The 26,549-nt window shown below is 57.3% G+C and overlaps 3 protein-coding genes across 21 annotated transcripts; 1 reads left to right on the top strand and 2 right to left on the bottom strand.

The window, feature by feature from the left end:
* Positions 1-3,990: 3,990 nt before the first annotated feature.
* Positions 3,991-7,921, bottom strand: KRTCAP2 (keratinocyte associated protein 2). 2 transcript variants are annotated; one of them, XR_010129450.1, is made up of 6 exons: positions 7,814-7,903; positions 7,331-7,485; positions 7,158-7,221; positions 4,603-5,270; positions 4,385-4,451; positions 3,991-4,143 (listed from the first exon to the last, which is right to left on the bottom strand). XR_010129450.1 is itself a non-coding variant. In XM_055361160.2 (5 exons), the coding sequence occupies exons 1-5, from the start codon at positions 7,893-7,895 to the stop codon at positions 4,023-4,025; spliced, it is 489 nt and encodes a 162-aa protein (XP_055217135.1). In that variant the 5' UTR covers positions 7,896-7,921; the 3' UTR covers positions 3,991-4,022. The 2 variants fall into 2 exon arrangements, 1 of the variants encoding a protein (XP_055217135.1); XM_055361160.2 differs by lacking the exon at positions 4,603-5,270 and having other exon boundaries at positions 7,814-7,921.
* TRIM46 (tripartite motif containing 46) lies at positions 7,915-19,563 on the top strand. Of its 7 annotated transcripts, none has more exons than XM_055361155.2 (11): positions 7,915-8,622; positions 9,778-9,864; positions 9,978-10,239; positions 10,480-10,823; positions 11,526-11,669; positions 11,789-11,884; positions 12,596-12,849; positions 13,086-13,207; positions 14,226-14,528; positions 16,446-16,743; positions 18,389-19,563. In XM_055361155.2, the coding sequence occupies exons 1-11, from the start codon at positions 8,560-8,562 to the stop codon at positions 18,780-18,782; spliced, it is 2,367 nt and encodes a 788-aa protein (XP_055217130.1). In that variant the 5' UTR covers positions 7,915-8,559; the 3' UTR covers positions 18,783-19,563. The 7 variants fall into 7 exon arrangements, with proteins under 7 accessions (XP_055217130.1, XP_063550542.1, XP_055217117.1 ...); XM_055361140.2 differs by lacking the exon at positions 7,915-8,622 and adding an exon at positions 9,322-9,674; XM_063694472.1 differs by lacking the exon at positions 9,778-9,864 and having other exon boundaries at positions 7,915-8,050.
* An 854-nt stretch (positions 19,564-20,417) lies between these two features.
* MUC1 (mucin 1, cell surface associated) lies at positions 20,418-26,507 on the bottom strand. Of its 12 annotated transcripts, none has more exons than XM_055361240.2 (8): positions 25,058-26,056; positions 24,453-24,553; positions 22,752-22,874; positions 22,597-22,652; positions 22,311-22,447; positions 22,044-22,165; positions 21,814-21,963; positions 20,418-20,803 (listed from the first exon to the last, which is right to left on the bottom strand). In XM_055361240.2, the coding sequence occupies exons 1-8, from the start codon at positions 25,113-25,115 to the stop codon at positions 20,729-20,731; spliced, it is 822 nt and encodes a 273-aa protein (XP_055217215.1). In that variant the 5' UTR covers positions 25,116-26,056; the 3' UTR covers positions 20,418-20,728. The 12 variants fall into 12 exon arrangements, with proteins under 12 accessions (XP_055217215.1, XP_055217225.1, XP_055217221.1 ...); XM_055361250.2 differs by having other exon boundaries at positions 22,752-22,820; positions 25,058-26,055; XM_055361246.2 differs by having other exon boundaries at positions 24,453-24,544; positions 25,058-25,274.
* Positions 26,508-26,549: the final 42 nt, after the last annotated feature.

The raw sequence follows: 26,549 nt of genomic DNA, 5'->3' as shown, positions 1-26,549 counted from the left end.
ACTAAAAATGCAACAAAATTAGCCGGGCGTGGTGGCGCATGCCTATAATCCCAGCTACTTGGGAGACTTAGGCAGGAGAATCACTTGAACCCAGGAGGCAGACGAAGGTTGCGGTGAGCCGAGATAGCGCCATTGCACTCCAGCCTGGGCAACAAAAGCGAAACTCCGTCTCAAAAAAAAATAAAAACAAAAATAAATCTTGTGGATAGCATAATTGTATTGTAATTTTGTGTGAAAAAGTGTTAATCTGGCTGGGTGCAGTGGCTCCCGCCTATAATCCCAGCACTTTGGGAGGCCTAGACAGGAAGATTACTTGGGGCCAGGAGTTCGAGACCAGCCTGGGAAAAACACTCTGCCAAAAAAAAGTGTTAATTTATCAAACGTAAACGTGCCTGTTTTTCTCATTTCCAAGTGTATCTGAAACCTCCACAGACAGTAGGGACCTAGACTTCTCTCCATCTTTCAGAAGTCGTGTCTCCAAGGGAGCAGTTGCTGAGATCTGTGGGTCGTTTCCCACCCTGCCCCTGGCCCCCTGCAGAGGCTGGGGTGGGAATAGCTGGCTCTTCAAACCCTGCCCAAAGCTCTGAACTCTGCCTCCTGCCAGTGGTCAGGCCTCCTCCACCTGACCCTTCACCCGAGGTGATGGGATGCCTAACCATAGGGCCAGCTGGGGGGCTTCTCTCTCTGCCTCTGCAGGAACTCAACCAAATAGCATTTACAGAGCAACCTCTATGTGGCCTGCTGGTTTTCAGCCCTGGGGGTGGGAGGTGCGGGAGTGGCTTTGGGAACCTGATCCCGATCTCGGCACTGCCCCCTGAGAAGCTTCCAGGCTGCTGGGAGAAAAGCAAAGAAAGGTACCTAAAGCAGAGCTATTAAGTGCCCCAACTGTGCCTATGTGAGACTCCCACCATTGTTTGCTTGGGAGGCAGATCCTAGTAAGCCTAAGTCAAGGAGGAGTGCGCACAGGGCAGGCCAGCCCGGAGGTCCCCGAGGGCAGGGCCTCCAGGCTTCCCATTCTTTCGCAGTTCCCACAGCGCTCAGGCCCCACTGGGCTCATAATAAGCTTCAATGCCCGCTTTTGACTGAACCTTCCCCTTTGTATCTGTCTCTGTGTCTCTCAGCATCTCTGTCTCTACGGGTCTCTGGCTCTCTCTTGTTTCCCAACATCCTTCCCGAGCCCCTGGGGAGCAGAGCTGGGGGAGCCCGGCAGTGGGAACGGGACAGCGTCCTGTTCTCACCAAGGACAATAAGGGCCGGAAAGGGCTGGAGCCAAGGCCTGGCGCAGAACTCCCCCTCCCTGCCTGCCCTGGGCGCCCCCACCCTCCCGCCCTGACCCGCCAGCACGGCCTAAGTGCCAGTCCTCAGGGAGTCAGCCTCCTTGCCCTTGGTCTCACATTCCTACTGCTCTCCCTTTTCTCTGGAGGCATCCCTTCTGCCCCCAGGAACCCGCAGAGCGAGCGCCCTCCCGCACTCCCCGCAGCCCCATCCCCTGCATTATTTACTCCTGTTTCCGGAGCTGGCTGCGGGCGCCGGCGGGTGTTAGGGCCACGTGTGAGGGAGCAGGAGGAAACATCTGGCTTCCCTCTGTCCCCCAGGGGCGGGGACGCCTCTCTCTCCCTCAGGCCTACCGCCTCTCTCTCCCTCAGGCCTACCGCCTCCTCTGGGGTGGAACTGAGCCCCAGAAGTCCAGGGGCCAAGAGGTTAGCACCTTTGCCCTTCTCACCCTCAGGGCTCTGGCAGCCATGGAGTCCTCACGCCCCCTTACTTAATGATGGTGATTAGGTGACTGTGATACCCCTGCCAGGGTTAATTGGCAGGTCAGGTGCAGGCAGCCTGCAACCAGGCAGGGTGCAGAGCTGCGACGTTGGCGCCAACCTGCCTTGTAAATGTACTCATTCCCTGAGGAAGGCGTCATTATTCCTGGGCCACATGCTGCCCGTGGTGCCTACGCAGTGGGTGGCAGTAGGTGCTCAGATCCCTTGGCACTGCCCTGGCACCTGCTCTCCGGCTCTTCCCCACCCTCCTCTAGCCATAGAGATGATGCTCGCTGCTGGTCCCCACCAAAGCCAGCTCTCGTTGTGGAAGGCATGGTGCCCTCTGGTGGCCGGATCCCCAGTCTCCCCCCATCCCGCCCCCCGCCACTCCCTTCCCCCCTCCCCGCCCTAGGCTGTGTCTGTGCTCACCTGGACTGGGACCTGTCCCTCTGCCCAGTGCTCCCATGGGTTAGGACAAAGTCGAGGTTTGACAGTGAGACTTAGAGCCAATCCAGCCTCCCCTTAGGCCCAGAGACCAACTTGGACAGCCTCGTCCTCTCCCAGAGGGTCTCATATATCACAACCCACCGCCCTCCCCAACCTTCAGTACAGGTGAGTCAGAGCCAGATCCTCTCAGGGAGGCTCTCTCTGGTCTCCACTGAACTTTCCGCCTCCACTCCCAGCCTAGGGGGAGAAGAGGCTTAATTCAGGATTCAGTCCTTCCAAATGGACCAGTCTTCCGAGTCTTCCAAGAAGGCTGGCTTCCACACTGACGGACCCAGCAGCACCTAACGCCACTCCCGGCCCTCAGGGATAGCTTGCCTGGGAGGGTGCCGCTAGCTTCCAGGAGGGAGACGTGAGTCCATAGCGCCCCCTGCAGGCGTTTTGGATAAACTGCCTAGCACATCCTCCTTGGGCAGGTTACGGACGGGCAAGTGTTGTAGCCAAAGATGGGAGTGGAGTGGGGTGGCCTCTAATCCTTGACCAAAACTCCTCTACTCACTTCTTCATCTTCACTGAGTCTTATTCCCTAACTCAGGCACCTATGGACAGGATTTTGTTTGTCAGGGCAGGTTATTTCATTCAACTAACCCACCTTTTTTTTTTTTTGAGACAGAGTTTCACTGTCGTTCAGGTTGGAGTGCAGTGGCGCAATCTCCACCCACTGCAACCTCCACCTCCTGGGTTCAAGTGATTATCGTGCCTCAGCCTCCCAAGTAGCTGGGACTACAGGCACACACCACCACACCTGGCTAATTTTTGCATTTTTCGTAGAGATGGGATTCCCCATGTTGGCCAGGCTAGTCTCAAACTCCTGACCTCAAGTGATCCACCCACCTCAGCCTCCCAAAGTGCTGGGATTACTGGCTTGAGCCACCATGGCTGGCCCAACCCACCAGTCTTTATTGTCCATTATCAGGCTCTGGAAAAAACAAAGCTGACCAAGATGAGGTGTGTACCCTAAAACACACGCCATTCAGCACGAGGGAGGGCACCTAGGACAGGCACTCTTCATAGAGTTGTTCCTCATGACAGAGCACAGACAGGGCAGGGTGCAAGTAGCCACCTGCATTTCCATCAAGGTGGGCTCAGAGGTTGGTGTCCTTGCTCCTATTGTTTTATATACTTCGCTACAACTTAGGAAGTTCCCATTGTCTTGGCTACAAGATGGGGAAAAAATGAAGGCACCAGAACAAACAGGCTAGGAGCAGTTGACCACCTGGGGAGTCTTTCTAAACACAGGCATATGTTCATGCTGGAGTAGAACAGATAGGTCCCAGGGACAGCATCAGGAGAGAAGTCCCACCTATGCACTTGCAGCAGGGGGCTGATTTGCTCAAGGCAGGGAGCTGGAGTGGCAAAGATACCACGTGGAACCCCATGAAACAGTGTAGGTTTACGGGACCTTTCCTTCCTTTACTCTTTTGCTCCAAGATCCCTTCTGGTACTGACGGACAGGACTTCCTGCATTGCAGCCTTTATCCCTTTCCCCAAAGAACACGACTGCAGAACATTCATGTACTTTTCTTCCATGATGAGACTCACACAAGTATATGCCACTCCAGTGGCACTGACAAGTATTCAACAGATAACTGGTAAAAATTAATGTGGGAGGAAGGAAAGCCTCACTATTCCCAAGGTCTGAAAACAGAAGGTGCCCAAATGTCTTAACATTCTGTACATCTAAGCTGGGTACTGGTAGATGACACCCACAACATATCACAACTCACAGAGCTACAAAGAATCAACTTTATTGAACATTCAGGGTCAGTTTCTCTTCTTGCTCTTGCCTGTGACCTTGGCTGGTGTGAGGACTGGAGCTGCTGCCTGGTACAGGGTGGAGGAGATCTTGTTGATGTAGTACAGACCAACCATGGAGAAGATGAAGCTATATGGTGAAGACAGAAAGGTCATGGCACCAGTGGGCATCTGCCAGCCTGGTGCCTCCTAGGGAAGACACTAGCATCAAGGAAAGAATCCAAGTTCAAGTTTAGGAAAACGGGGAAGGACAAAGGAGGGAGAACAGAGAGAGAGGTAGGTGTGGAAGGAAAAACTCTGGCACCATCACAGTAGGATCCAATGCCAAAGAACGGAATGCTACACCCCTTACCCAGCTGTCAAGAACATACCAGGTGGTGACACAGACTCGGTGGATGAGGCCAGATGCAAAGAGAGCCAACAGGAGGCACAGGAGAACTAGGGAGGCAAGAAGAACAAGGAGGGCAACGGTCAGAATGGAAATACTAGGCATCTGCACATGGAGTCCAGGAGAAATCTGGGGCTCTCTGAATCCTGGGGAACCTGCTTAGAAGGGTAAGCATGACTACAGCAGGAGGATTCTGATTACCTTAATGATACCCAGAACATGGAGGTACGAGGTTGAGTGTGGTGGCTTGCACCTGGAATCCCAGCACTTCGGGAGGCTGAGGTGGGCAGATCACTTGAGCCCAGGAGTTTGAGACCAGCCTGAACAACAAAGTGAGACCCATCTCTTAAAAAAAAAAAAAATTGAATTAAAAAAAATTTAGCCAGGCATGGTAGTACAGTGGTACACATGCCTGTAGTCCCAGCTATTCAGGAGGCTGAAGTTGGAGGAACCCTTGAGCCAGGAAGTTCAAAGCTGCAGTGAACTGTGATCGCACCACTGCACTCCAGCCTGGGCAACAGAGTGAGACCCCGTCTCCAAAAAAAAAAAAAAAAAAAGAACATGGATGTAGATGTATGCTTTTTTTTTTACCAGCTCTGCCCCAAATCTCACATAACTTCCCTACCCTGGCTTTCCTCCCATAAAAGGGAAAAGGAAAGGTGATGGACAACAGAGTCTGAAGGGCAAGGTGTGTTCCCATTTGGGGAACCCAGTTAAACCCTTTCCAAAAGAAGCCAGACAATGAGAGTCAATTCATTAAGCTGGGTGACCAGTGGTGGAAGTTGAAGGCCTTGCTCCCTGGACACAGGTTGGAGGGCAGAGTGCTTGGATCCACTTCTTCATGGGGGCAGGAAAGGATTTTAGGTTACCTGGAATATGATGGGAGAGAAGGTGAGAGGACAAAAGCAAAGACAAACAGGGCCCCACCTGCCCAGGTGGAGAGGGCAGAGAAGGCAAAGTGGGCCAAGAACTTTGCTCCACCACAATGGCATCTTTTCTTTTTTTTTTTTTATTTTTGAGGCAGAATCTCACTCTGTCGCCCAGGCTGGAGTGCAATGGTGCAGTTTCAGCTCACTGCAGCCTTGATTCTCCCGGGCTCAAGCGATCATCCCACCTCAGCTTCCCGAGTACCTGGGACTATAGGTGCGTACCACCATGCCCGGCTAATTTTTGTATTTTTTTGGAGAGACAGGGTCTCTCTATGTTGCCCAAGCTGGTCTTGAATTCCTGGGCCCAAGTTATCTGCCAGCCTGCACCTCCCAAAGTGCTAGGATTACAGGCGTGTGCCATCCCACCCAGCCAATGGTTTCTTTCAGAAGCAACTGAAAAGCCGGGCACAGTGGCTCACCCCTGTAATCCCAGCACTTTGGGAGGCCAAGACGGGTGGATCACTTAAGGTCAGGAGTTCAAGACCAGCCTGACCAACATGGTGAAATCCTATCTCTACCAAAAATACAAAAATTAGCCAGTTATGGTGGCGCACGCATGTAATCCCAGCTACTCGGGAGGCTGAGGCAGGAGAATCGCTTGAACCTGGGAGGCAGAGGCTCCAGTGAGCTGGGTTCACACCACTGTACTCCAGCATGGGCGACAGAGCGAGACTCCATCTCAAAAAAAAAGAAGCAAGTGAAGGTAATACATATGGAAACAAAATGTAACAGAGAGAAGTCCCGGGGCTACTGGATGGAAAGAACTCTGAAGCCTGCAAAAGGGCTATGCGGAGAAAGCAAGTCCTAGAAGGGGGCAAAGAAATGAGGGCAGCCAGGCACAGTGGCTCACACCTGTAATTCCAGCACTCTGGGAAGCTGAAATAGGAGGATCACTTGAGCCCAGGAGTTCGAGACCAGCCTGGGCAATGTGGTGAAACCCCATCTCTACAAAAACTTAAAACAGTAGCTGGGTGTGGTGGCACTCACTGGTAGTCCCAGCTACTGGTAAGACTGAGGAGGGAAGATTGCTTGAGACCAGGTCAAGGCTTCAGTGAGCCATGGTCACATCCCTGCACTCCAGCCTAGGCGACAGAGTAAAGCCTTGTCTCAAAAAAAAAAAAAAAAAAAAAAAGAGAAAAGATTAAGGGCAACCATGATAGATCTTTGTTTTACCACATGAAGGTTTTACATGAGATTGCATCTGCTGTGAATTTCTGAGCACATGGCATTCCTTAAGTAATCTGGCCTTGACACTTAATTTGCTTTATAAACTTAATTCTCCATAAATAACTGAATCATCAATTCTTGATTACATGAGCAATTGAACAAGAATTATTCCAAACAGGAAATAATCTAACAGTTATTCTGATTTGGTCAGGATTCCTGCTGCCATAGAAATTTGGTGCCTCTAGTATTTAGGCTCTTCACAATTCCCTCAAGTAAGTAGAATTCTCTAATATTGAGTTAATTTCACATCAGAACTCCATAGTGAACTTGGTCCTGCTGCTTCTTCTGGTGGGAACAAGGACCGCCTCCCAGCGAATAGATGCAAAACATCAGCCCAAATTTGCCTGTTCCCCTCAAACCTTCCCTGGAAGCTGGCCAGAAGGTACCAAAGTTTCTTGCTTTCAAAGGCCTTCTCTTCCAGGTCCAACTCCAGGAGCTATACAAGGTGCAGAATCGAAAAGCGTCATCTGTCTTCAGACAGCTTCAGTAAATATATTTTTCCTTAACAACCTTTCACCTAAGCATCTGGAAATTCAATATCATGTTTCAGGAGGTTAAAGAGGAGAAAGTTCAAATACTCAAGCTCCAATATTGACTTACTCTCAGGGAAGATCTTTGCTTGGAATCCTTTGCCAAAGACAAGATTCTCCAGATTATTGAAGGCCTGGTTGAGGGAGTTAAGGAGTAGGGTGTGCAACGGGGACAGAGCTGTGTGGGGAAGGGGAAGGGCACATGCCTACGTGGCCCGCCCCCTCCAACTGCAGGGAGGATACAGTGAGCGAGAACACGAAGAGACCCGAACCAAGCAGGCCGCCCTGGATGGTGAGCCACTCGGTGGAGGCCAGCTGACGGCTGTACATCTGCATCCCAGCGAAGAGCAGCAGGGACAGGAGGGAGGAGAGCGCCAGCGAGGTGCCTGTACCCACCACTGGAGGGGATGGGAGAAGGGACGGAGAGTCAGGCTCCGCCCTCCCTCCGGCAAGCTACGGGCAGATCAGCCGGTCCGGAAGCTCGGTGGGCCGACCCCCTCCAAGAACTCCCGGGACTGCAGCCACACGCCCCAACTCCCCACACCGCGCGGCAACCCCTACGTATTCCCCAGCCCCGGACACCCTGAACCCTCCCGTCCGGTGGAAATGCCCGCTCCCAGTGGAACCCAGGACACGTCAGCTCTGTCGGGAGAGGACGAGGAAAGCTTGTCCACCCAAACCCCGACCCCCTCTAGGACTTCCTGGGGACCCCACCGGTCCTGTTACCCATCATGCCCCGCCCGTGAGTCCAACCGGCGCCTCTGGCCAAGAAAGGCGAGCTGAACCGGGTGCGGTTAGCTATGCGCATGCGTCAGCGCTTACCGCGCACTTGCTACTCCCCGCGTTCTCCTCTTTCTTCTTCTCAGTGCCTGGACGCAGCGCCCTCTTGCGACAGGGAGGAAATAATGCGTCGAGGGGGCATCCTCGGCCACCGCCCTGGTCCTCAGGCTTTCCTCGTACCTGGTGCGTCTGCTGCCACTCTGTACAAGCTGCACTTATCTCTTTAAGTCATTGGGCCCATGCCTGTGGCATCTATCCCATCTCTGTCTTCTTTGCCATTTCTGTCATCTCTAGTGCACGTTCCTCAAACCTCCCTGCCCCATGCCTCAACATCTCCCAACCTAAAATTTAGTGCTCCCAACCAGGAACCCATTTTCCTCCGAAACTAATCTCCCGCTTTATATGAGTAAAATTAGGAGCCAATGAAAAATGAGAATGTAAGAAATGGCTCCCCCGTCAAATACCTTTCCATATTCCCCAACCCCCCGACCGGCTTTCGAGAACCACGTGGGGAGAACTATTTCCCACCCCCTACCCCGACGGGCGCTGTTCGAGGCTGGTCCCGGGAGCATGCGCAGTGACACCTCACCCCCCAGCCCTCCTCACACCCCCACTGGGCTCCTGCATTAAGCCCGGGGTTCGCAGCCGCAGCCGGGATCGGGCACCCAGGGGCGGGCGGGCACGGTAGGGCCATGGCAGAGGGTGAGGATATGCAGACCTTCACTTCCATCATGGACGCACTGGTCCGCATCAGTGTGAGTTAAGGTGGGGTCGAGGGAAGGGGAGGGGGCGTATAGGGTTCTGGGGCAAGCTGGGACCTGGAACAGGTGGGGATCCAGGAAGATGCTGGGATGTAGACAGGGGGCTAGCGATGGCAGAAACGGCTGGGAGGGTCGGGATGCAGGTATGAGAGGGTAATCCCGGGAGCAGCCCGGAGGTGAGTGCCGTGAAGGCGTCGGTGTGCTGGAGCGTGAGGAGGAGCTAGGAGCAGCCCAGACGCAGCGGGTGGGCTGGGGTGGCCTCCAGCAGTGCACCGGGGCTTGGGCTTCAGGGGAAAGGCCCTGTTATGAGAAGAGGGACGTGTGAGCTTGGATATTTTCCAAGAAAACTGAGGACAGGTGGGGGATGATGTAGGAGCCGCCCCACAGTGCAGTTCCCAATTTGGACCCCTCCCCAAGACCCCACCCCACGCACCCCCACTCAGGGCTGCTTCCGAGCCTGCGGTTGTCATGGCAACCCGTGCCTGGCTCTCCCAGGGGCGGTGCCAACCGTGTTCCCCCCACCACTTCCTCCCCCCCTCCTTGTTCCTCCCTCCTTTGTGTCAGCTGCGCCCCTGACCGGGATGGCTGCGAAGAGAGGGACCAAGGTGAGGTGTGGGGGTGGGGCATAGCCTGAGGACCCCCACTCTCGCCACCAAGAGGGGGAGGGGACTTCCGGTGGGGAGGGGGCGAGTAGGCGGGGCTCTTGATTCCCCCGCTAGTTCGGAGAAGGGGGTGCCGCTGACCGGGTTGCGCTGCGGGAGAGGGCGGGAGGGCCTGATGGGGGCGAAGGGGAATGGGTTGGTAAGACGGATGGGGAAGTGAAGGATGGAGAATGGAGGCTGGAGTGGCCGCAGGCCGGAGCCGCGGCAGGAGGACGTATGGAGCGAGCAGGATGGAGTGCCAACCTCGCCTGGCTATCGGGAGGAATCACGGCATGGGGGTGCTGCTAGAGAAGGGAGTGGGGGTCTGCATGGAGCTGCAGAATGGGCGGTGTCCTTGAGAAAAATGCCAGGGGCAAGCTGCCGAGAGATGGGGGATGGAGGCAGGTGAGGGGGCTGCCAGCTGGGGCTACTGCAGCTGGAGAAATGGGGATTGGGCTTGAGGCTGGAGCAGGCACAAGCTCCAACCGTCCCTCCTCTGGGCCTTTAGCTCTGCAGCGGGGAAAGAGAAGCAAGGGACAGAGGTCTGGGAAGGTCTGTGAACCAGCCCAAGGCAGGTGCTGTGGAAAAGCTTCAGGTAGCTTGTCTTGCTCCTTCTTCAGACCCCTAGGGTATCCAAGGGCAGCCAAGGGGCTGCTGAGGTATGCCTAAGTGTCCAAGCGCTGACCTAGCCTCCTGGTCCCTCCACAGACCAGCATGAAGAACATGGAGAAGGAACTGCTGTGCCCAGTGTGTCAAGAGATGTACAAGCAGCCACTGGTGCTGCCCTGTACCCACAACGTGTGCCAGGCCTGTGCCCGAGAGGTCTTGGGCCAGCAGGGCTACATAGGACATGGTGGGGACCCCAGCTCCGAGCCCACCTCTCCTGCCTCCACCCCTTCCACCCGCAGCCCCCGCCTCTCCCGCAGAACTCTCCCCAAGCCAGACCGCCTGGACCGGCTGCTTAAGTCAGGTGGGACTGGGGCCTGTAGGGTGGGGATGGGAACGCTGAGCTATTCATCAGGAAGATGGAAGAAGTCCATCACTGGTCAGAGGCATCTGTCTGTCTTTCTGGGGGGTGGAGATACTGCTTACGCAGGCTCTAATGAGAGCTGAGCTCTGGCACAATGAAAATCTAATTTAATTAAACAGGCTTCCCCACACCCAGCCAGCTGTAACTCTCATGTCCTCTACCTCCCTGGTTCACCCACAGGCTTTGGGACATACCCTGGGAGGAAGCGAGGTGCTTTGCACCCCCAAGTGATCATGTTCCCGTGCCCAGCCTGCCAAGGTGATGTGGAGCTTGGGGAGCGGGGTCTGGCAGGGCTTTTCCGGAACCTGACCCTGGAGCGTGTGGTGGAGCGGTACCGCCAGAGTGTGAGTGTGGGAGGCGCCATCCTGTGCCAGTTGTGCAAGCCCCCACCACTAGAGGCCACCAAGGGCTGCACAGAGTGCCGTGCCACCTTCTGCAATGAATGCTTCAAGCTCTTCCACCCCTGGGGCACCCAGAAGGCCCAGCATGAGCCCACCCTGCCTACCCTCTCCTTCCGACCCAAGGTGAGCCAGCCCTTCCAAGGCCTGGGGAGGGAGGGACATGCTCCTGCAGGTGGGTGGGGGTGCCTGGCATTGTGGGTTTCCAAAAGGAAGTGGGAAGGGTTTTCCAATGCTAAGCACCTATCTCTGTAATCTGTAACAAAGTCACTGGACAAATCATTCAACAACTTTGGGCCTCCATCTCATTTACATCCCTGTAGGGGGATGGTAGTATCTGCCCTGCAATGTCCATACCTAAAGAGTTGCTGAGAGGATGGCGTGAGATAATGTTTGTTCACTAAAAAGTGTTACCTGCACACTAAAAAGGTCTGTGTGCATTCACTCACTGAACAAATATTTATTGAGCACCTATGTGCATGGTGCTATTCTAGGTGTTGGAGATACAGCAGTAAACAAGATGGACAAGGTTAGTTATTAACTACCAGGCAAAGATTAATTGGCATCATTATTACTGTTATTACCACATATCCCAATGAGAGAGATGAAGGGAGGTGCAATGCTGGTGAAATGGGCACCGCCCGGAGACTGCAGGAAAGGCTCTCTTTGATGCCAGTATGTACCACCAGGTGGCACTGTGGAGCACCACCAGTGGATGTCTCCACTCCCATCTTGCCAGTGGAGGAGGGCACCAAACTGCTGTAGTGGTAGCGTAGCACCCTTACCCACACCATTGTCTGACCATCACATTGTTCTTTGTGTCCCTAGGGCCTTATGTGCCCAGACCACAAGGAAGAGGTGACCCACTACTGCAAGACATGCCAACGCCTGGTATGTCAACTCTGCCGGGTGCGGCGCACCCACAGCGGGCACAAGATCACACCAGTGCTCAGTGCCTACCAGGCCCTCAAGGTAAGGACCCCCCTTATCCAACCCTAGTGCTAACTCACACTCTTACCCTCTTGCACCTCCTCCCAACTGCTGGCTTCTGCAGAGCTGGGCTTGATGCCCACCTCTTTCTTCCCCCTCAGGACAAGCTGACAAAGAGCCTGACATACATCCTGGGAAACCAGGACACGGTACAGACCCAGATCTGTGAGCTGGAGGAGGCCGTGAGGCACACCGAGGTGAGGGAGGGCACAGAGGTAGGCCCTGGGCCCTGCCTGGGAGTAGGGGCAGGAAGGGGGTGTGGGTGGTCATGACCCAATCACCTTGTTGCTAGCTCAGGAAGCCTGTGAGGTGTCCAGGTTCTGGTTAAACCAGGTTTGCAGGAACAACAGTGCCCCAGGCCAGGCTGTACCTGGGCTGCAGGAGGGGGCAGGGTGGCTATAGCTCAGGAGAGAGCTCGAAAAACCCCATGCATAGCTCAAAAAACCCCACGCGTAGCTCAGATGCTCTCAGGCTCAGGTGCCTACCGAGGATGGCACGCATTCCCAGTGCTAGAGTGAGGTGATGACTGATACCTTCTGCCAGGTTGCTTGAGCTGGCTGACATGGGGATGGACAACTAAGGATGGCATAGATGCCAGTGGACATTAATTAGTGCAGTCCAAGTGGACATTAGGGTAGCCATGGCCTCGTTCATTTGGATGAGTCACTAAGGGGCAGGGATTATGATGTGGGGTTCCAGGAAGGTTGGCACAAATGACCAGGAGTTGAGTCCATCTAGAGGTGCCTTTGCAGCCATGAGCCCAGGCCCTGTAGGAATGGGTGAGTAGGATTTCCCCAGATCCCTTGTGACCTTAGCCATGCTGTGGCATCCAAGGAGGCCAGCACAAGTGCTGCCTCCAAAAAGAAAACAGTAAGTCACGCATCCTTTGGGTGTTGCTCCCCGGGCAGGTGAGTGGTCAGCAGGCCAAGGAGGAGGTGTCGCAGCTGGTGCGGGGGCTGGGGGCTGTGCTGGAGGAGAAGCGGGCATCACTGCTTCAGGCCATTGAAGAATGCCAGCAGGAGCGGCTGGCCCGTCTCAGCGCCCAGATCCAGGAGCACCGGAGCCTGCTGGATGGCTCAGGTCTGGTGGGCTATGCCCAGGAAGTACTTAAGGAAACAGACCAGCCTTGCTTTGTGCAAGCCGCCAAGCAGCTGCACAACAGGTACTCAGGGGCATGGGCTCCTAGGGGGGCAGGGACATCATGGATGTGACCAACATCTAGGACAATGTCTACAGTACTGCCAGGTGGAGAACTGGCGTTCTAAGGATTCTCATGAGGCCAAACTGATACCAGCTCCCAAAGCAGTTCCCAAGGCTCTAGGGGCAAGCAAGACAGAATTGAGGGGAAGGGTGACTGCCCACATGGCAGTGCCTGACCCTTTCTTGCCCCCATCCCAGGATTGCCCGAGCCACTGAAGCCCTCCAGACATTCCGGCCAGCTGCCAGCTCCTCCTTCCGCCATTGCCAGCTCGACGTGGGACGTGAGATGAAGCTGCTGACAGAGCTTAACTTCCTGCGAGGTAAGGAGATGGCCAGGCCCCATGCCCAACCAGAGCCTTCTTCCCTTCCTCCCCAGCAGCGGGCCCGGGGGGCAGTGCCTACCGGGGACCTCCCCGGCCTCCTGCCCGGCCTGGCCAGCCATTCCTCCCACCCAGCCCACCCTGCCACACCGTCCTACCGCGCTCAGCGCTGCTTCTCCCTCTCTTTGTTTGTAGGCTGTGGCCACCGCGGACTCTGCTCCGGAGCACCCCAGGCAAGTCAGCGGCCCTGCCCCGGGGGCCCTGCCCGCCGCCGGGCCCCCTTCCCACCCCGCTGCTCCCACGCATCTCAGCCAACCACTCATTGCTTCCTTCTCTTTCCTGCCTTGCCCCGACCTTGTGGTCCTCCCACTGGACCAATGCCCTGTCTCTCTTCTGCCTTCTTCAGGCGCTTGCGTAATCCTGGCCCTTCTGACCTTTTGTCCTTGTGACCCTTGCCCTCTGGCCTTGCACTTCCTTTCCCTTGACCTCCAACCCCTGCCCTCAGCTTTTGCTGTCCCTCTGTTGTCCCCACTTTCCACCTCGCTGCCTCCTAAATCTCTCTTCTGAGCCTGGTCCCCTTCCTTCCTGCTCGGCACCCTCTTGCCTGTGGGCTCCAGTGGCCTTTGCCTGCCCCTCCCTGGGGCTCCTCTTAATTCATAGAATATCTGAGCTGCAAGGGCCCCCAGAACTTACCTGATCTGATACCCTCATTTGACAGGGGAGGAAACTGAGGCCCAGAAAGGGGAAGTGACTTATTCCAGGCCAGAGTGAGGTAGCAGCAGCCCAGAACTAGCACACAGGTGTCCTGACCCCCAGCCCAGCGCTTTCCTGCCTCGTTCTCTCTTGGGCCCTGCCCTGCCCCTCCTGTGCCCAGTTCCCAGATGAGCCCTTCCCCAGCTCCCTCTCACCCACACTCACCCCCCCGGCTCCCGCTGCTTTCCCTTTTCCTGCCTGCCCCTGCCCTCCATGCCAGGCCAGTGGCCAGGCCCTGACTGACCCCCGCTGTCTCTTCCAACAGTGCCTGAGGCCCCCGTCATTGACACCCAGCGCACCTTTGCCTATGATCAGATCTTCCTGTGCTGGCGGCTGCCCCCCCATTCACCACCTGCCTGGCACTATACCGTTGAGTTCCGGCGCACGGATGTGCCTGCTCAGCCAGGCCCCACCCGCTGGCAGCGGCGGGAGGAGGTGAGGGGCACCAGTGCCCTGCTTGAGAACCCTGACACGGGCTCTGTGTATGTGCTGCGCGTCCGCGGCTGCAACAAGGCTGGCTACGGCGAATACAGTGAAGATGTGCACCTGCACACGCCCCCAGCACCTGGTGAGTGAGCAGGCACAGGTGGTCGTGCAAAGGGCATGGGATATGCCAGGGCCCAGGCCCTGACGGTTGGTTCCGGTGGCCGCTAGAGAGGCCATATAACATAGTAGGTCTCACACACACTAGCTCTGGAGCTAGACTGCTTGGGTTCAAATCCCAGCTCTGCCTCTTGCCAACTGTGTGGGTGGCTTCTGGCAAATTTTTACCCTCTCTGAACTTCAGAGTCCTTTTCTGTAGGGATAACGATAATACCAGCCAGGTGCAGCGGCTCATGCCTGTAATCCTAGCACTTTGGGAGGCCAAGGAGGGAGGATTGCTTGAGGCCAGGAGTTCAAGACCAACCTGGCCAACACAGCGAGACCCGATCTCTAAAAAAATAAATAGGCCAGGCGAGGTAGCTCATGCCTGTAATCCCAGCACTTTGGGAGGCCGAGGCAGGCGGATCACAAGGTCAAGAGTTTGAGACCAGCCTGGCCAACATGGTGAAACCCCGTCTCTACTAGGAATACAAAACTTAGCCAGGCGTGGTGGTGCGTGCCTACAATTCCAGCTACTCGGGAGGCTGAGGTAGGAGAATCGCTTGAACCCGGGAGGCGGAGGTTGCAGTGAGCTGAGATCGCGCCACTGGACTCCAGCCTGGACAACAGAGCAAGACTCCAACGTCTCGGAAAAATAAATAAATAAATAAATAAATAAAGGCCAGGCAAGGTGGCTCACACCTGTAATCCCAGCACTTTGGGAGGCCAAGGTGGGTGGATCCCCTGAGGTTGGGAGTTTGAGACCAGCCTGACCAACATGGAGAAACCCCATCTCTACTAAAAATACAACATTAGCCGGGTGTGGTGGCGCATGCCTGTAATCCCAGCTACTTGGGAGGCTGAGGCAGGAGAATTGCTTGAACCCAGGAGGCGGAGGTTGCGGTGAGCCGAGATCGCGCCATTGCACTTCAGCCTGAGCAACAAGAGTGAAACTCTGTCTCAATAAATAAATAAATAAAATACGTAAAAAATAAATTATTTTTGGCTGGGCACGGTGGCTCACGCCTGTAATCCCAGCACTTTGGGAGGCTGAGGTGGACGGATCACGAGGTCAGGCGTTCAAGACCAGCCTGGCCAACATAGTGAAACCCCGTCTCTACTAAAAATAAAAATGAAAATAATTAGCTGGGTGTGGTTGCAGGCGCCTGTAATCCCAGCTACTTGGAAGGCTGAGGCAGGAGAATGGCTTGAACCTGGGAGGCAGGGGTTGCAGTGAGCCAAGATTGCGCCACTGCACTCCAGCCCAGGGAACAGTGTGAGACTCCGTCTCAAAAACATATATATATTTTTAAAAAATGATAATGCTTACCTCATAGGGTTGCAAGAATTCAACTGGTTTGAGACGATCAATGGGAGTCTGAGTACAGTGTCCGGCTCATGGTTAGGGCTCAAGAATGTTACTAAAGTGACTAGAAAATAGTTCGGACTCCAGGGGGTGGGCATAAGAGGGAAGCCTTGCCACCTAAATAGGGGCTGGGTATAAGGGCCAGGTGTGAACCCAGAGTATGGGCTGGAAGGCACAGATTGATGGTGATGGGAATGTCACCAGGTGGAACAGAATAGTGGGAACTGTCCATGGGGCTGGCCACAAGTAAGGGGTTCGAGGAAGCCCCATGAGTCAGCCAGGTCCGGAGCACTGACTTCTGTGCCCACTGTCATCACAAAAACTCTCTGGGGTCCCACGCCCATTTGGAATGCCCCCTTCTTTTTTCCTTATGCCCCCCATTCCAGTTTCCCATGTCCTGTTCTCCTGAACCCCCTGCCTGTTCCTGGTGACTGAACCCCCTTGCAACGCGTTCCCTGTTCTGCAGTCTCACAGCCCCCAGTGCCAGTGTTTGTCCCTGAAGTTCTTGCTCCATCTCAACCCTCTCCCTCCTTCCAGTCCTGCACTTCTTCCTCGATAGCCGCTGGGGCACAAGCCGAGAGCGGCTGGCTATCAGCAAGGACCAGCGAGCAGTACGGAGTGTTCCAGGGCTGCCCCTGCTGCTGGCTGCTGACCGGCTGCTGACCGGCTGCCACCTGAGTGTGGATGTGGTCCTGGGCGACGTGGCTGTGACCCAGGGCCGCAGCTACTGGGCCTGCGCCGTAGACCCAGCCTCCTACTTGGTCAAGGTGGGCGTCGGGCTGGAGAGCAAGCTTCAAGAAAGTTTCCAGGGTGCCCCCGATGTGATCAGCCCCAGGTCAGACCCCTCTGGAAGGGATGGGGTGTGGGGGTCCTGGTGGGAGTGAGGGGCACAGAAGGGGTGGCAAGTGGAGCACAGACTTGCTAGGGTGGGGCTGGGAGGGGATTAGGAGGAAGTAGTAGGAGCCTGGAAGCCAGGCTGGGAGGCCTGTGTCCAGGAGAGGCATGGGCTCAGCAAAAGGGCTTTTGAGGACTGATTTTCAGAGCATGTCGTGTGGTCAGGGAAAGGGATGATAGAAGAGGGAGCCATCTCTACTTCCTTCCAACCATCTGTCACTCTGGATCAACACACCATCTCTCCAAGCGTCTGTGTCCTTTCTTCCTAACACTCCATTTCCAACATACCTTCTCCATAAAACCTTTGCTCTCCAAGACCTCCTTCACCCGTATCTTAAAATTCTTCCCTTAGCCAGATGCGGTGGCTCACGCCTGTAATCCCAGCACTTTGGGAGGCTGAGGCAGGCAAATCACTGGAGGTCGAGAGTTCGAGACCAGCTTGACCAACATGGAGTGACCCCATCTCTACTAAAAATACAAAAAAAATAGCTGGGCGTGGTAGCGCATGCCTGTAACCCCGGCTACTCGTGAGGCTGAGGCAGGAGAATCACTTGAACCCAGGAGGTGGAGGTTGCGGTGAGCCAAGATTGTGTCATTGCACTGCAGCCTGGGCAACAAGAGCAAAACTCCTTCTCAAAAAAAAAAAAAATTCTTCACTTAAACATCCCACCTCCATAACCCTCCTCTCCCCAACTCCCTATTTTTTTTTTTTTTTTTGAAATGGAGTCTCGCTCTGTCACTCAGGCTGGAGTCTAGCGGCGCGATCTCCGCTCACTGCAAGCTCCGCCTCCCGGGTTCACACCATTCTCCTGCCTCAGCCTCCCGAGTAGCTGGGACTACAGGCACCCGCCACCACGCCCAGCTAATTTTTTGTATTTTTAGTAGAGACCGGCTTTCACCGTGTTAGCCAGGATGGTCTCAATCTCCTGACCTCGTGATCTGCCCACCTTGGCCTCCCAAAGTGCTGGGATTACAGGCGTGAGCCACCGCGCCTGGCCCCAACTCCCTATTTAACACCCTCCCACTAATGCTTTTCATCCTAAGCCTTCTCCCCAGCACTCTATCCCCCAACACCTTATTTCTTCAAAATGCTTTCTCCCCAATACAAATCCCCTCCTAAACCCCATTGTCCCCAACCCCGCATACCTCTAACACCCTTCATTTGTGACACCAATCCACCCTCATCTCTCTCCCGACACCCACCTTCCCAACATCCTTTCTCTTCTTAGTCACTAATCTCGGATTCTTCCAATGTCCTCTAATCCTCAGAACCATCTCCCCAGCATGATTTCCCCAAGACCATTTTTCTCAATGCCTTTCCGCGGGCTATACCAATGCCATGTCTTTCCTGTCCCCCTGCCCCTCTCTTGCCAATGTGCTTTCCTCTCAGTGCTCTCTTTCCACCAAACCCAAACCCCTGACCCTACACTCTAACCCCTGCCTCTTCAGCGTTTTCTTCTCAACACCCAAAATCCATCCCTTCAACCTCTTGCTCCTTAACATTCCATCCTTCCAGCGTCTCCCTCTGGTACCTCATCTGTCACTCCATCCCTCAACAATCTCGTCCCCAACACCCGCTTCTGCAGGTACGACCCGGACAGCGGGCACGACAGCGGTGCCGAGGATGCCACAGTGGAGGCGTCGCCACCCTTCGCTTTCCTAACCATTGGCATGGGCAAGATCCTGCTGGGGTCGGGGGCAAGCTCAAACGCAGGGCTGACAGGGAGGGATGGCCCCACAGCCGGCTGCACAGTGCCCCTGCCACCCCGCCTGGGCATCTGCCTGGACTATGAGCGGGGCCGGGTTTCCTTCCTGGATGCTGTTTCCTTCCGTGGGCTCTTGGAGTGCCCCCTGGACTGCTCAGGGCCTGTGTGCCCTGCCTTTTGCTTCATCGGGGGTGGCGCAGTACAGCTCCAGGAGCCAGTGGGCACTAAGCCTGAGAGGAAAGTCACCATTGGGGGCTTCGCCAAGCTGGACTGAGCCTTCCAGGCCCTTCAGGCAGACCTGGGGTCCTCCTGGGCCCTGGCCCCCAAACCTCTTGGCGCCCAGTTGTTACCCCCTGGCAGCTTCTCCCCCAAACTCTCCTACCATGTGGCCCTGCTCCTTCTCCCGTGTCTGTCTTCCCACAGTTTTCTCTTGACCCAGGGGCTGTCTTCTGCCCACCTCTCTGGATGGCCCCCATTCTCTCCATTGCTTGTTAGCCAGGCCCCCACCCCCACTGAGTCTGCCCTATGACCTGCCTTTGGCATGTTACCCAAGCCATGGAGAGAGCCCCTTCTCCATCCCTGTCCTGTGCCCCTCAGGCTGATTGGGAGGGAGGGCACCTGGAACACTGGGCGTGATCTCCAGCTCTGCCCTTGCCCTGCCAAGCTCCCTGCCCTGTTAATGCTGAACTACAGCCTTGGGACAGGCAGGCTTTGGGGCTGGACGCTGTCCAGACATTCCTGGTGAGGGGAAGGGGACCCTGTCATCCTGCTTTATTTATTTGGGTCCCAACGCCCCGCAGCCGCATGCCCCTTATGTCCCTCTTCTCCCTCTTGCATGCTTTACCTGTCCCGTACCCATGCCAATGTGCCAAGTCTCCCTTGGGGACCCAGCTGAGTCTGGGTGTTCCCATTGGGTTGGGCCAGGCAAGGCCTCTGGTGCCCGCTGCCGTCCCCCTGCAGTGGGCTCTGCTAGGCCTGTGCTGAGCAACAGCTGTTATTGTCATGGTTTATAAACAATAAACTGTGATGCCAGGCACATCTCTGCCTTCCCTGAGCGCAATCATTCCTGTTAGTTTCTGTGCTGGGTGTGGTAGGCGGGAGGGAGCAGGGTGCTACGCTGTGGTTCTAGGCAGGAGCAACCAATGGATCTGGTGCCTGAGAGAGGAAGGCCCCAGGCCAGGTGCTCTAAGCCTCCTGCCACACGTGTCCTGGCCCGGCCTGAGCCCATCACAGCTGCCAGGGGACATAGCTCTCTGGCTGCTGGTGGCAGGCCCCAATCAGGGCTTCCAGGCCTGCAGCACCAGGCCCTGGGGGAATGTGGTTGAGGGGACAGGCAACGTGCCTGGGCCCAAAGGGGTCAGGGAACCAGAACCACTTCCCCATTCCCAGGGTGTTGTGGAGCCCACCCCAGGGGCAGCAGGCTGGTGGGGCAGCCGGGGTCAGGGAGGGGGCTGGGCCTGGTGCCAGCGCCCGGATCTGACCCAGCCTCTGCTTATCTCAACCCTGTTGACTCTGGGCTGTTATCACTGCCCAAGGATTTACTTCACACCCGGACAGCTAAGAATAGAGCCACCTGGAGGGCACCATGCCAGGGGGCAAGGAGGGCGTGGGCCAGGCGAGGAGAGGGGAGAGCCACTGGCATACAGAGCTCAGTCACGAAGCCCAGTCACGCTAGCCCTCCAAAGCCCGCCTGGGTTTCGTTTCCTCCTTCCTCTTGTGCTGCCAGGGTTAGCCAGAGGTGGCTCCTCAGGCCACCCCTACTCCCCAACGTCAGCTCCTCCTCACATCTCCTGCTTCTCAAACAGACTCGCTCCTTACTGCCTCCTGGCCTCCCTGTCTCCTCCCCTAGCCCCCTCACACACATTCTGACCGCCCTGCTGCCCACGGGTCACAGATGAAAGATCAGAAGTTGGCTCAGCGGGAGACCACGTTTTATTCAGTCCAGTTCAGGTTCTCCGCTATCTCAGGGCTCTCTGGGCCAGTCCTCCTGGGAGCCCCCACCACAACACTTCCCAGGCATGAGCCCTCAGGGGCCCACATGAGCTTCCACACGCCGAGAAGTGTCCGAGAAATTGGTGGGGCCTCTGAAGGAGGCTGTGAGCAGCCCACCTGAACTCCCAGCTCACCAGCCCAAACAGGGTGCAGGGGCTCTGGCCCTGAAGAACCTGAGTGGAGTGGAATGGCACTGGCTGGCCACTCAGCTCAGCGGGCGACATGCCCCTACAAGTTGGCAGAAGTGGCTGCCACTGCTGGGTTTGTGTAAGAGAGGCTGCTGCCACCATTACCTGCAGAAACCTGGGTGGAAGGAAAAGAGATCCAGGGTGAGGAGCAGAAGGTACCTCCTAGAGCCCCTGGATGCCACCCCAGGCTGGGGTAATCAGTCCAGAGTCCTGGCCAGCTCTCAAAGGGTTAATTCAGAGAGAGCACCTGCCACCCCACCAGCCAGGTGACTGTAAACAGGGCTGCCCTCCTCCCTCTGCTCTCCTTCACTCCCTCTCCTTGGCTCTAATCAGCCCCCTTGTCCCTCCATTCTCTGCTGTTCCAGCCTAAGGAGGTGTGTGTGTGTGTTTTGGGGGGCGGGGTGTATCTGTGTCTTTGTAAAGCCGAGAGAGGGAGGTCTCCAGGAGAAGGAAAATAGGAGCAAGAAAACTAAACTCCTTTCTCCTCCCCCACCTGGAGTGGTTTTCCAGCCTCAGGTGGCTGCAGTAATTATTTACTAGGTCCCATAGAGAAAGACCAGGAGAGGAAGGAGGGAGAGCGTTCCTTGCTTCCTTGAAGCTCCCAAGAACCCCACTGGCACCCACACTCACCTGGTCTGCTGACACTTCTTTCTCTACCTGGGAAACCTCCCCCTATGCCAGCCTTTCTCGGTCTACCCTCCATTCCTAGGAGATGATTAGGGGCACAGGGGCTCACCCCTGGGACTCCTCGGGAAGGGCTCCCCTGGGCATAGTGCTCCACCCATTTTGCCTCTGGGTGCAAAAAAGCAAAACAAAACAAAACTGCCACGGTGGCACCAGTTCAGCCAGAGCCAGCCAGCATGAATGTGGACGGCCAATGATCTTTTAGGAATTCTGGCAGTGGGGCCACTCCCTCTTGAGGGCCCCTTTCTTCCATAGTCTCCTCCCAGGCCTGTCCCCCAAAACTCCTCTGACCTCTGCCCCCCATCCTTGCCAGGCCCTCCCCTGCTCACTTCACGCCACTTCTCACCTCTTCCAAGCTCTTTGGGTTTTCCAAGTACCCCCTTCAGAATCCTTGCCCAGCCAAACCCTCTGCTTCCCCCGGCCTGTTGGGCCCAATCTCACCTTCTCATAGGGGCTACGATCGGTACTGCTAGGGGGCACATAGCGCCCATGGGTGTGGTAGGTGGGGTACTCGCTCATAGGATGGTAGGTATCCCGGGCTGGAAAGATGTCCAGCTGCCCGTAGTTCTTTCGGCGGCACTGACAGACAGCCTGGGGAGATAGGAGGTTATGACAGGCCATGGAGTGCCTTCTACCGGGGGGCTCTGATCAGGGCCAGGGACTGCACTCACCAAGGCAATGAGATAGACAATGGCCAGCACAACCAGAACACAGACCAGCACCAGCAGCGCGATGCCCCAGCCTGGCACCCCAGCCCCAGACTGGGCAGAGAAAGGAAATGGCACATCACTCACTAAAAGGAAAAGCAGTGGTCAGGGCAGTCTCCCAGAGGAGGCACCCCTCCCACTGCCAGCACTAAGGAAAGAGCGGGGACCCAGACACTGGAAGGAGAGGGGCCCCGGCATGGTGCTGGGCTGCAGCCAGGGAAGTAGCCTCACCGCTGACGTCTGAGATCGTCAGGTTATATCGAGAGGCTGCTTCCGTTTTATACTGATTGAACTGTGTCTCCACGTCGTGGACATTGATGGTACCTTCTCGGAAGGCCAGAGTCAATTGTACCACCACAGATCCTGGCCTGGTCACAGGGAAATGGGCACTTCAGCCATGGGTCCCAGCTCTGGCTTAGCACTCCTCCCCCAACCTTGAGTGCACCAGTCCCTCCCTACGGTCATGACCACCACCTACCCTCCAACCACCACACTGAGTCCACACCCAGAACTGTACCTGAACTTAATATTGGAGAGGCCCAGAAAACCCCCTTGTTTATAAATCTGCAAAAACTGGGGTGAGAGGGAAAGGACTCAGGTTTGATGCAAAGGGTGTGGACAGTTCTGATGGCTGCTTCAGGGGAGCATGGGGAAGGAAAGGCCGATACTCACCATTTCAGAAATGTCTCTCTGCAGCTCTTGGTAGTAGTCGGTGCTGGGATCTTCCAGAGAGGAATTAAACTGGAGGTTTGAAATGTGAAAAGACAGGAAAAAGAAAGAGACCCCAGTAGACAACTGGGGAGAAGTGCTGTGATTGGAGGAGGTGAGAGGAGGTACCGTGCTATGGTGAGTGCTACTGGCATCAGTCTTGGTGCTATGGTTGGCAAGGGTGGTAGGAGTATCAGAGTGGTGGCTGGGAATTGAGAATGGAGTGCTCTTGCTGGCTGGGGTTGTGGTAGCCCTGGCAGAGGTGCCATTGTGCACCAGAGTAGAAGCTGAGCCTGATGCAGAGCCTGAGGCCGAGGTGACATTGTGGACTGGAGGGGCGGTGGAGCCCGGGGCCGGCCTGGTGTCCGGGGCCAAGGTGACACCGTGGGCTGGGGGGGCGGTGGAGCCCGGGGCCGGCCTGGTGTCCGGGGCCGAGGTGACACCGTGGGCTGGGGGGGCGGTGGAGCCCGGGGCCGGCCTGGTGTCCGGGGCCGGCCTGGTGTCCGGGGCCGAGGTGACACCGTGGGCTGGGGGGGCGGTGGAGCCCGGGGCCGGCCTGGTGTCCGGGGCCGAGGTGACACCGTGGGCTGGGGGGGCGGTGGAGCCCGGGGCCGGCCTGGTGTCCGGGGCCGAGGTGACACCGTGGGCTGGGGGGGCGGTGGAGCCCGGGGCCGGCCTGGTGTCCGGGGCCGAGGTGACACCGTGGGCTGGGGGGGCGGTGGAGCCCGGGGCCGGCCTGGTGTCCGGGGCCGAGGTGACACCGTGGGCTGGGGGGGCGGTGGAGCCCGGGGCCGGCCTGGTGTCCGGGGCCGGCCTGGTGTCCGGGGCCGAGGTGACACCGTGGGCTGGGGGGGCGGTGGAGCCCGGGGCCGGCCTGGTGTCCGGGGCCGAGGTGACACCGTGGGCTGGGGGGGCGGTGGAGCCCGGGGCCGGCCTGGTGTCCGGGGCCGGCCTGGTGTCCGGGGCCGAGGTGACACCGTGGGCTGGGGGGGCGGTGGAGCCCGGGGCCGGCCTGGTGTCCGGGGCCGAGGTGACACCGTGGGCTGGGGGGGCGGTGGAGCCCGGGGCCGGCCTGGTGTCCGGGGCCGAGGTGACACCGTGGGCTGGGGGGGCGGTGGAGCCCGGGGCCGGCCTGGTGTCCGGGGCCGGCCTGGTGTCCGGGGCCGAGGTGACACCGTGGGCTGGGGGGGCGGTGGAGCCCGGGGCCGGCCTGGTGTCCGGGGCCGAGGTGACACCGTGGGCTGGGGGGGCGGTGGAGCCCGGGGCCGGCCTGGTGTCCGGGGCCGAGGTGACACCGTGGGCTGGGGGGGCGGTGGAGCCCGGGGCCGGCCTGGTGTCCGGGGCCGAGGTGACACCGTGGGCTGGGGGGGCGGTGGAGCCCGGGGCGGGCCTGGTGTCCGGGGCCGAGGAGACACCGTGGGCTGGGGGGGTGGTGGAGCCTGGGGCCGGCTTGTTGTCCGGGGCCGAGGTGACATCGTGGGCTGGCGGGGTGGTGGAGCCCAGGGCTGGCCTGGTGACTGGGACCGAGGTGACATCCTGTCCCCAGGTGGCAGCTGAACCTGAAGCTGGTTCCGTGGCAGGGGCTGGAGTGACATCCTGTCCCTGAGTGGTGGAGGAGCCTGAACCGGGGCTGTGGCTGGAGAGTATGCTGCTGGTCATACTCACAGCATTCTTCTCAGTAGAGCTGGGCACTGAACTTCTTTGGGTAGCCGAAGTCTCCTTTTCTCCACCTGGGGTAGAGCTTGCATGACCAGAACCTGTAACAACTGTTGTGGGTTTAGGGGCTGTGGTAGCTGTAAGAAGTTAAAGTCATAGGGTTGGGTCTTTATGAAGGAAAAATAAGAGCAAATATAAGAAAATATAAGCTCTGGCCACCAGAGAAATAATACCAGGAGGACTGGGGAGTGGGCAGCCTCAGTAACCCCTGGGTTGGCCGCCTCCTTCCTTGCAGCAGCCTCCTTCTCTCTGCCCATAGGCCTTGGCTCATGGCCCTTGCATTTCTCCCCTCTTAAGCCTTCCCTCTCCCTACTCTTTTCCCCCTAGACTTCTCTTCAGGACATTTGCTTGCCCCTGGTACCCACTCTCAGGGTTGGGGGCACCTCTTCTCAGCCTGTCCTTAGCCTCTCCCTCCTTCTGGCACAGACAGGGCAGCCTCTGTCTGCAATTCTTACCTTAACTTCATGGTGCCATCTGCCAGGGAGCAAAACCCACAGAAAGACCAGGAAGACCACCTAAGCAGGGCAGCCCACTCCCCACCTTGTGCCCCTCACCTGTAAGCACTGTGAGGAGCAGCAGCAGGAAGAAAGGAGACTGGGTGCCCGGTGTCATGGTGGTGGTGAAATGGGTGGGGAGGGGGCAGAACACACTCAGGCAGGCGCTGGCTGCTTTGAGAGGTGGAGCGGGCACAGGCGCCTACTGCTTTATACCGGTCCCCCCACTCCCCGCCCGCCCTAGGCACAGCCGGAGCAGGTGACAGGTGACAAAACCCCGCCCCCTCCCCTACCTCCTACCTCTTCCTCCTCCTCCCCAACCATTCCTGGGTAGGGTACAAGGGCTCTAATCGCTCAACCCCCTGACTACCCGTTTGTTCTCCAGCTGGCCTCCCCCTTTCACCAACCACTCCCTGGCTCCGGGGGGAGGGGGGAGGGGCAGTCTGGAACCTGGGGCCCCTGGGCTCTAGTTTTAGCCTCAGGGCAACAACTAACGTGGGGATGGGGAACAAAGCCAGCTAGGTCGAGGTCCTGTACAGCAAGGCCGGGAAGCCCACCCCTAGGTCTCCCACTCCACTTCCCCGCCCTCCTCGGGTCCACTGAAGCAGAGCGGGGCCGAGAAATAAGAGGGCTGAATAATGAGTGGACTAGGTGCTAGTTTTGGGCTCCCTCCCCCCACCACTTCCCGGAATGGCCCCACCCTTCTAACCGCTCCCTGTCCCGTTCCACACGCAGTTCTACCCTGAAACCCACAGTCCCCGCCCCAGCCGGACTTTCCAGCAGCCTGGGTTCCCTCCTTGGAGAAAGCCAAGGAGGGAGTGGGGGAAGAAATTTCCACTTAAGGGAGGAAACCTGGGCTCCGATGAACCCTAGGGTCCTTCCTTGCCACTGTCCACCACTGGCCAGGACCTCCTCCCGCCCTCTAGTGGTCACCGGGAGCCTTGCGGGGCTGGACCGCGCCGGCTGAGGGGCCGCTCGGACCCGGCGGAGAGGAGTAAGGGCAGCGCTGCCTAAGTGGGGCAGCGAGAGCCCGCGAGAGGGAAGCAGGGCCCAGGAGAGAAGGGTCACTGCCGTGGCCAGGGAGGGAGGAACGCACAGCATGGTGGACGGCTGGGAGCTTTAGGAGGGGGCACTCCGGGACGCGTGGTGGTGGCGTCTGGAAGAAATGGAGCTAAGCGGGTGGGGTCCTGAGGTATGTGGAAGGGGCACCGAGGTATGTGGGAGAGGACGTTGGAACGTGGGCGGGGGAGTTGGACACGTTCTGTGTGGGCCGTTATGTACTAAAGACGCAGATCGGGCGTGGCGCGGTGGCTCACGCCCGTAATCCCAGCACTTTGGAAGGCCGAGGCGAGTGGATCACAAGGTCAGGAGTTCAAGACCAGCCTGGCCAAGATGGTGAAACCTCGTCTCTACTAAAAACTACAAAAATTAGCCGAGCGTGGTGGCGGGCGCTGTAACCCCAGCTACTCAGGAGGCTGAGGCAGGAGAATCGCTTGAACCCGGGAGGCGGAGGTTGCAGTGAGCCGAGATCGCGCCATTGCACTCCAGCCTG

This window comes from Gorilla gorilla, chromosome 1 (assembly GCF_029281585.2).
Source record: "Gorilla gorilla gorilla isolate KB3781 chromosome 1, NHGRI_mGorGor1-v2.1_pri, whole genome shotgun sequence".
Taxonomy (NCBI): Eukaryota; Metazoa; Chordata; class Mammalia; order Primates; family Hominidae; genus Gorilla; species Gorilla gorilla.
The sequence above is the reverse complement of the archived record's forward strand: the minus strand, read 5'-3'. Positions and strand labels throughout refer to the sequence as shown.